Raw genomic sequence first — 9,787 nt, forward strand, 5'->3', positions numbered from 1 at the left:
ATTTTGTTCTGGATCCATTCATATATTATATATATATATATGACAACATGCTTACACTTAAAAAACAATACATCACAAAAAGTTCACTTTCTAGTAACCTGCTTTCTTCTCCCATCTAATACACCACCCATGTCTATGTTTCATACACAATTACATGTATTTTATTTTATGACATACCAAAATTTATTCAATATTGTACATCTTGTTTCCACATTTTAGAAAGAAAATATGAACTTTTTTTTTTTTTTTTTGAGACGGAGTCTCACTTTGTCGCCCAGGCTGTAGTACAGTGGTACGATAGTTCACTGCAACCTCCGCCTCATGGGTTCGTGTGATTCTCCTGCGTCAGCCTCCTGAGTAGCTGGGATTACAGGCGCTCACCACCACCCCCAGCTAATTTTTGTACTTTTAGCAGAGATGGAGTTTCACCATGTTTGCCAAGCTGTTCTGGAACTCTTGACTTCCACGTGATTCACCTGCTTCAGCCTCCCAAAGTGCTGGGACTACAGGTGTGAGCCAACACGTCCAGTCCTGAACAATTATTTTTAAATGGACAAAACCATTTAAAGGTATATGTTCATAAAACTACTTCGTGGTGTAACCAAATTATCAAAAAGTGAAAACTCTGTGCCTGGAAGTGTTTCCACTTTTCACCGTTTTCTCATTTTGACCAAATTGTTGTATTTTCACCTGGAGTACTTGGCTCCATTCTAGCCCACCCCACCCCATCTTTCACCTCTCACCTTTCAGAGTCTCCTAAAACCCCTGGCCACCCCATACCTCCCTCACTTTTCTAAACTCCCCAAACTTTCTTCCAGAATTTCCCTGTTAACCAGCCTAACACCTGTCCAAGCTTTTCATTTTCATTTCTCCCTGCTCTAATTTATACTCCCCCAACCCCCCACCTTCCAGATCCCCTTGAGGCATACGCTCTAGAGCAAGTGCCCCCCAAGCTAAACACCTCTCAGATTCATCCTTCTGAATCCTACCCTACAACTTTACTCCTCTCCTCTAAGACTCCTCTCACCATTTCATCCTTAAGAAGGATCATCAAGATGACTGCTTTTGGCTGGGTGGGCGTAGTGGCACTTGCCTGTAATCCCAGCACTTTGGGAGGCTGAGGTGGGTGTATCTCTTGAGGTCAGGAGTTCAAAACCAGCCTCTCCAACATGGTGAAATCCTGTCCCTACTAAGCATACAAAAATTAGCCAGGCGTGGTGGCGAGTACCTGTAGTCCCAGCTACTCAGGAGGCTGAGGCAGGAGAATTGCTGGAACCGGAGGTGGAGGTTGCAGTAAGCCAAGATTGCACCACTGCACGCCAGCCTGGGAGACAGAGTGAAACTCCATCTCAAAAAAACAAAAAGGAAAAAAAGGATGACTGCTTCTGAGGATGGTTCTGAGTTCCTGATTACCCTTCTCTTATGGACTGCACTGGGCCCTTTTATATCCTCACAATGGCTTTTCTTCTGGGTATCCATGAAATACCCCTTTAGCGTACCTTTTCCACAACAAGAAACTGTGGTTACTCCCTTGTTCTTCTGAAAATTATGGCAGAGCTGCACTTGTCCTAAGAAACCTGGGGAAGCCTCAGCCACTCCCTCAGGACCCCATCAAATGTGCTCTGGCCCTGGCTCCAGTCATCTGTAACCTGTACCACCTTTCCCTCCCTGCTCCAGCATAATGAATTCCAGTGAAGCAGCAATGACAAAAACTTTACCCAAGAGCCGTTTATCTCGGGTGATTATGCATGATAACCGCATTGCACAGCGAATCTATGAGATGGAGGTAAAGTAGCCACAAGCTTTTGCATTAGAGGGTGTTAGTGGCTTCACCCATATTTATTTCATTCTCCCTGTATCCTGGGGGATCATAGAGGTGATAGGGAGTCATCAAGGTGCCTTAAGGCAGGCCCCATTTTACAGAGGAGACAATCTGATACTTGGGGTTACTGACTTACACAAGGTTCCTGGGCTAAGGGAGCCAGAGGGAAAGACTCCATATCTCTTGGGTCTTTTTTTCTGAAAGCATATTATCTCTCTATTTAGGGAACCCATGAATGGATTCTTATTTTCTCCTATACAAAGTTTGGGGTCCTAGGCCACACGCAGTGGCTCGTACCTGTAATCCCAGCACTTTGGGAGGCTGAGGCAGGAGGATCACTTGAGGTCAGGAGTTCGAGACCAGCCTGGCCAACATGGTGAAATCCTGTGTCTACTAAAAATACAAAAATTAGCCTGGTGTGGTGGCACCTGCCTGTAATCTCAGCTACAGGGGAGGCTGTGGCATGAGAACTGCTTGAACCTGGGTGGTGGAGGTTGCAGTGAGCTGAGATTGTGCCGCTGCACTCCAACCTGGGCAACAGAGCAAGACTCCATCTCAAACAAACAAACAAACAAACAAAAAAACAGAAAACCAAAGTCTTGGGTCCTAGAGTTTGAATGGGCCTCAACACCATCTTGTCAATTTTTTCCTTTGGGGATTATCCCCATTTTCCAGATGAGAACTGAGGCTCTTCTCCCACTTTTTGCTATGGACAGGTAGAGTTTGACCTGCTTACTTGAAATGCTGAGTGCTGTCACTGCACTGTTCCCATAGACCCTGATTGATGCATTCATTAAACCGGTCCTTAGGGCCTGCTTGGGATAGGTACTGTGTTGGGCACTAGGAAGAGACAAGTGAACAAGATGGACTCCAGGAACACACTCATTTTTTCAAGCAGAGCAGGGTGCCCAGGGTTGAGCTGCTGCCACCTTCTTTTCTTTTTTGAGACAGAGTTTCACTCTTCTTGCCCAGGCTGGAATGGAGTGGCGCTATCTCAACTCACTGCAACCTGTACCTCCTGGGTTAAGCAATTCTCCTGCCTCACCTTCCCAAGTAGCTGGGATTACAGGCATGCACCATTATGCCTGCTAATTTTTGTTTTATTAGTAGAGACGGGGTTTCACCATGTTGGCCAGGCTGGTCTCGAACTCCTGACCTCAGGTGATCCACCCACCTCAGACTCCCAGAGTGCTGGGATTACAGGAGTGAGCCACCATGTCTAGCCACTGCCCCCTTCTTGACTCTTTTGAGCTTCCCTCCATGTTCCAGGGGCAAGTCTGGATGGGCCCACAGGATTCTAACATTAAAAACAATTGGAGATCCTTAAGAGATGGTGCCAGATCCTCTTGAAGGTCACGAACACCAAAAGAAGAGTAGGGACCTGGGCATTTCTCCTTCTGCTACACTTCCATGGGTGTGGTGTGGTGGAAATAGATGGGAAAGCCAGTTTTGTGTGACCCTGGGTGAATCACACTTCCTCCAGACTCTGCTTTTTCATTTGTAAAATAGCATCTATTAAGATCCTCTCAGTTGCAGGTAATATAAACTGAACTTGAACTAGTTCAAGCAAAAGAGAGAAGTTGGGTTTACATAATCAAGGATGGATAGGGCAGAGTCACCAATGTTTTGGGGGAAAGCCAGGAGCTGTACTACCGCCAGGTATGTCTTCCATTTTCTCTCATCGTCTTTGAATCCTTCTCTTTTTCTTTTTCTTTCCTTTCTATTTTTCTTTCTTCTTCTTCTTTTTTTTTTGAAACATGGTCTCTCACTTTGGTCAGGCTGGAGGGCAGTGGCATGATCATAGCTCACTGTAGCCTCAACCTTCTGGGTTCAAGCAATCCTCCCACCTCTGCCTCCCAGGTTGCTAGGATTACAGGCATGTGCCGTCATGCCCAGCTAATGTTTTGTACTTTTAATAGAAATGAGGTTTCACCATATTGCCCAGGCTGGCCTCAAACTCCTGGGCTCAAGTGATCTGCCCATCTCTGCTTCCCAAAGTGCTGGGATTACAGGCATGCTCCACTGTGCCCAGCCGTTTGTGGCTTTCTGAACACTGGTATCATTATCAGACTGGCTGACCTTGGGGAGCAAAGCCACAGGAAACCCTAGCCTGTAGACCACAAGGAGTGCTTCCACTGCTGCTCTGGTTAGACAAATCCCGGAGAAGGAAGCCAGCTGGCCCCACTTGGTTAATGGACCCATCCCTGTTCCAATCATTGTGGCCAGGTGGTGTGGACTATTTTGAGAGGCCTAGGATAAGTTGGGGGCCAACTCAGTGAGTAGGGAATGTTGTGCACCTTAGGTGAGGGGAGGAACTCTGAAATACTCTTAACTGGAAGCTCCTGAGTTGGCTTTATGTATACCTGAGGGGTGTGCCAACTTTCAGCTGCCCAGAAGCTTCCTTTTAAAGCTATATGGAGACCTTATATGTTTTAGGTACCTGACACCTATTATGCATTATTACCCCCATTTAATAGTTCAAAAACTGAGACTCAAAAGAAATGGAGGAACTTCACTAGGATCACACTGTGAGTCACTGCAGAGTTACAAACCCCAGTCAGACTAACCGTCATGCAGGATATTCTCCCTAAGGACAGACACTGGTTTCTCCAGTTTATAGACCCAGTGACTAGCGGAGATGCCAGCTTGTAGGAACTCAGAGGATTTGAAGGCTTCTGTGACAATGTAGCAGTGTTTCTGTCTCTCTAAAAATGTGATCACATTAGGGGAAGAGGCGTCTTTGGCTAGCCACGGATTTCAAGGACAGCTAGGTTCTAGCATCTTAGGCATCCCCTGAGTATGCTCTAAGAACAGTGAATGATGGCTGCTACTGCTTCATCTATGGCTGCGGTCCTCAAGAGGTTTTGCCCCTCAGGGGATATTGGCAATGTCTGGAGACATTTTGATTATTACATTTTTGATATTACGATGATAGTGGTGCTACTGTCATTTAGTAGGTAGAGGCCAGGGATGCTGCTGAATATCCTGCAGCGTATGGGACAGCCTACCACCACACAGAACTGCCTCGCTCAAAATGTCAGTAATGTCAAGGTTGAGAAACCCTGATTGGTAAGAGTCATGCTCAAGGTAAAATCACTAGTTGAGAGAGGCCAAAAAACCTGCTGCCATGGAGAGGACTAGGAAATGGTAGTAAGCCAGGCACGGTGGCTCACGCACTTTGGAAGGACGAGGCGGGCGGATCACCTGAGGTTGGGAGTTCGAGACCAGCCTGACCAACATGGAGAAACCCTTCTCTACTAAAAATACAAAATTAGCCGGGTGTGGTGGCACATGCCTATAATCCCAGCTACTCGGGAGGCTGAGGCAGGAGAATTGCTTAAACCCGGGAGGCAGAGGTTGTGATGAGCCAAAATCGCATCATTACACTCCAGCCTGGGCAACAAGAGCAAAACTCTCAAAGAAAAGAAAAGAAAATGGTGGTAATAAGGTCAGGCACGGTGGCTCACACCTGTAAGCCCAGCACTTTGGGAGGCCGAGGCAGGTGGCTCACTTGAGGTCAGGAGTTTGAAACTAGCCTGGCCAACATGGTGAAACCCTGTCTCTACTAAAAATACAAAAATTAACCTGGTGTGGTGGCTTGAGCCTGTAATCTCAGATACTTGGAAGGCTGAGGCATGAGAATTGCTTGAACCCAGGATGTGGAGGTTGCAGTGAACCAAGACTGTGCCACTGCACTCTCTCTAGCTTGGGCGATAGAGTGAGACCCTGTCTCAAAAAAAAAAAAGAAAGAAAGAAAGAAAAAGAAAAAAAGAAAATGGTGGTAATGGCAGCCACTTGGTAATGGCTGGATCAGAATCATCTCAGGTACATGACAAAAGTGGAGATTGCTGGCCCCCATCCAAACCCTATTAAGCAAGAATCCTTGGGGCCGACGTTTGTATCAAGTAACTGAAACACTTCTGATGCTCAGCCAGGTTTGGAGAACACGGACTTAAACTGTGTCATTTAGTACCCACCCTCCCTCTTTAATTCCTCATGTCAAGTAATGGTGTCCACATTGGCCTTTATGAAGAAGTCCTTTGCTTAACCTTGTGCTGGGTCTGCAGATAATGTTAGTGCTTATCAGAAACCCCTGGAGGGCTTGTTAAAAAACGTACATTCACAAGATCACCACCCACCGCATTGTTTCGACATGCCCGAAACCTCCCCATCCTTCAAAACCTAGCCTCAGTTTATATGCTAACTTCTCTGTATAGCTTTTCTTTTCTTTTCCAAGGCAGAGTCTCGCTCTTTCACCCAGGCTGGAGCGCAGTGGCACAGTCTGGGCTCAATGCAACCTCCGCCTCCTGGGTTCAAGCGATTCTTGTGCCTTAGTCTCCTGAGTAGCTGGGATTGCAGGCATATGCCACCATACCCAGCTAGGTTGTTTTGTATTTTGAGTAGAGATAGGGTTTCACCATGTTGGCCAGGCTGATCTCAAACTCCTGGCCTCAAGTGAGCCACCTGCCTCGGCCCCACAAAGTGCTGGGATTATGGGCAGGAGCCACCGCGCCCAGCCAAGTGAAACTACTCTTGATATCTCCCTTCCTTGAACGCTGTGCTTCTTTTGGAGGTGGATCATTTTCTCTTAGAAATATTTGGGCATGTGGGCCGGGCATGGTGGCTCACACTTGTAATCCCAGCACTTTGGGAGGCCAAAGCGGGTGGATCACGAGGTCAGGAGATCGAGACCATCTGGGCTAACACAGTGAAACCCCATCTCTACTAAAAATACAAAAAAATTAGCAGGGCGTGGTGGTGGGCGCATGTAGTCCCAGCCCAGGCTGAGGCATGAGAATGGCACGAACCTGGGAGGTGGAGGTTGCGGTGAGCCGAGATTGCACCAATGCACTCCAGCCTGGGCGACAGTGGGAGACTCCGTCTAAAAAAAAAAAAAAGAAAGAAGTATTTGGGCGTGTGTCTTACCTACTGACTACATTGTAGTTACTGTGAAGACCTGTGGCAGTTTTTCTTAGTATCCTCTCCTGTAGCTAGCTCATTGGAGCAAATGAATAAGACATAGGATGTGGCTTCCCAGACCTTACCGTCTTTTGGGGGACATAAGTTATGCAATAGAAGAAATCAGTAGAATTCAGCGTGATATAGGGGATGTCACAGACAACATACGGGAAGCACCAAATGATTAATAGTGACAGGGCAATAGAAGGTACGGAGAGACAAGATGTAACCCTCCTAAACCGCCCCCACCCCCACCATTTTTTTTCTGACCAGGCTTCAGATAGGGATTTTTTTTTTTTTAAGACAGAGTCTTGCTGTGTCACCGGGCTGGAATGCAGTGGCGCAATCTCGGCTCACTGCAACCTCCACCTCCCAGGTTCAAGCGATTCTCCTGCCCCAGCCTCCCCGAGTACCTGGGACTACGGGTGCGCACCGCCACGCCCAGCTAATTTTTGTGTTTTTAGTAGAGAGCGGGTTTAACCATGTTGGTCAGGATGGTCTCCATCTTTTGACCTCTGCCTTCCTTGGCCTCCCATAGTGCTGGGATTACAGGAGTGAGCCACGACGCCTGGCCAAACAGAGATTTTTTTGTTTTGTTTTATTTTTGTTTTTGAGATGGAGTCTCACTCTTGTCGCCCAGGCTGGAATGCAGTGGCGCGATCTCGGCTCACTGCAAGCTCCGCCTCCTGGGTTCACTCCATTCTCCTGCCTCAGCCTCCTGAGTAGCTGGGACTACAGGTGCCCGCCATCGCGCCTGGCTAATTTTTTGTATTTTTTAGTAGAGACGGGGTTTCACCGTGTTAGCCAGGATGGTCTTGATCTCCTGACCTCGTGATCCGCCCGCCTCGGCCCCCAAAGTGCTGGGATTACAAGCGTGAGCCACCACGCCCGGCCTAGAGATGTTTTTAAGGTCAGAGTCAGGCTCCTAGGCTGCAGACTGTCAGAAGGTATCATAGAAGTTACCTAGCTTTTTTTTTTTTTTTTTGAGACAGAGTCTCACTCTGTTGTCCAGGCTATAGTGCTGTGGTGCAGTCTCAGCTTACTGTAGCCTCCACCTCCTGAGTTCAAGCAAATCTGCCTCAGCCGTCCAAGTAGCTGGGATTACAGGTAAGGGCCACCCTGCCTGGATAATTGTTGTATTTTCAGTAGAGAGGGGGTTTCACCATGTTGGCCAGGCTGCTCTCAAACTCCTGACTTCAAGTGATCCACCCTCCTTGGCCTCCCAGAGTGTTGGGATTACAGGCGTGAGCCACTGCTCCCGGCCTTGGAGTTATCTAGCTTAACGCCCACTTTTACAACTAGAGACATAGGCTCCCTGTGAGTCAAAGTATATGGAACGTATGTAGGGTCCAGCTGACAGTCTTCCCACTCCCACATCAGCAGCACAGGTGCCTGCCCTGCTGTGAAGTGACCCTAACCTCACCTCTGTTTTTTGTAAGGTGAATGCTTTAGAGAAGACCAAGAAAAAGATGATCCGCTACTATGAACACCTGAAAAAAAAGTTCATGAGAGAGCAGCTCAGAAAGCTGGGGCGATAGAGAGATGAATCCGTGAACCACCAGTACTTAACCTTTGGGGTACCATGACCAGTTTAAACTCCAGTCTCCCAAGAAAGACTAACCACCCTACTTCTGGCAAAGCGATCTGCCCCAGAGTCATGATGACACCAGTGTGACCAGAGGAGAACTAGTAACTACAACCTACACAACTGTAGAACAATAAACAGAAACCAGCAGACAGCGGAGCATAACGAATCCTCAGCAATCCTCATATTCCTTGCCCATGCATCCCCTCTATTCTGGTGAAGGAGGTCCTGATAGTCTCGTAGATGCTCAACTCGAAAAGCTGGGATCAAGCTAGCTTCCATGCTTAAGGCAAAGATTGACCTCTTGTTGCCCACATGTCTGAGGTGACATGCCAGGCCAAGTGTGCTGGGACAGTGGTACCTTAGATGGGAAGGCCTCAGTAATGCCACTGCCTGGTATCCCAGTGGTAAGGAGGTCGGGGGGAGGCATCAGAAGGACCTGGCTTAAGTGCTGTTTCTACCACCAGTCAGCCTTGTGACTTTGTCACCTCCTTGAACCTCCGTTTCCTTATCTGAAAGAATGCAGTAGTAGTAAGGGAACCTACCTCCAAGGTCTAGCATGAGGATGTAAAGTGCTAAGCCCAGGGCTCATCATTTCCAGTGGTTCTCACCATAATGGCTCCAGTAGCCTTCCAGTGGTCCCCACTCCCTGTTCTGCCTGCTCTGCAGACTACACCCGGGTAGTCCCCACACTGTAGCTTTATTTGTGAAGATCCTTCATCTGAAACGCCCCTTTAGCTCTCTCTTCATCCTTCAAGGCTTATCTGTATGTCATTTCCTACATGGCATTTTCTTTTTCTTTTTCCTTTTTTTTTGAGATGGAGTCTCACTCTATCGCCTAGGCTGGAGTGCATTGGCGCAATCTCGGCTCACTGCAACCTCCACCTTCCACGTTCAAGTGACTTTCATGCCTCAGCCTCCTGAGTAGCTGGGATTAAAGGCATGTGCCTCCACACCTGGCTAACTTTTGTAGTTTTAGTAGAGAAGGGGTTTCGCCATGTTGGTCAGGCTGGTCTCGAACTCCTGACCTCAGGTGATCCTCCGTTCTTGACCTTCCAAAGTGCTGGGATTACAGGCATGAGCCACCGTGCATGGCCACCAAAGTCATTTAATTCCTGGAGACCCTTAGCAGGAACACTTTCCAGCCCAGCCCTTTGTTAAGTCAGGAAGTGTTACTCTGCCTATTAGAATTCTGGGCCTGGTCCAGCTGCTGACTTTGAAAGTCTGCAGACCTATGAGGGCTGAGGGGACAGAGCCAGGGGCAGGCCCTGGACTGGGACCTCCTGCCTCCCTCAGTAACCTCTCTCTGGGTTTCAGCTCTCCCACTTGCTCTTCAGGAATGGTGGGGCTAGTGGGCGGTTTCTGCACTTCCTTCCATTTCTCAGATCTGAGATGTGGCATGAGCTTTGCACACATAATGC

The 9,787-nt window shown here is 47.9% G+C and overlaps 1 protein-coding gene across 1 annotated transcript in view; it reads left to right on the plus strand.

Moving 5' to 3' along the window:
- Positions 1-8,531, plus strand: part of LOC105515775 (chromosome unknown open reading frame, human C5orf52) — a 13,384-nt gene extending 4,853 nt beyond the window's left edge. Inside the window, exons 2-3 of the mRNA XM_011947683.1 lie at positions 1,678-1,786; positions 8,221-8,531. Coding sequence (XP_011803073.1) covers positions 1,678-1,786; positions 8,221-8,319 — 208 coding nt within the window. The 3' untranslated portion in view covers positions 8,320-8,531. The remainder of the gene's footprint in view (positions 1-1,677; positions 1,787-8,220) is intronic.
- Positions 8,532-9,787: the final 1,256 nt, after the last annotated feature.

This window comes from Colobus angolensis, unplaced genomic scaffold (genome assembly GCF_000951035.1).
Source record: "Colobus angolensis palliatus isolate OR3802 unplaced genomic scaffold, Cang.pa_1.0 Scaffold27, whole genome shotgun sequence".
NCBI classification, from domain to species: Eukaryota; Metazoa; Chordata; class Mammalia; order Primates; family Cercopithecidae; genus Colobus; species Colobus angolensis.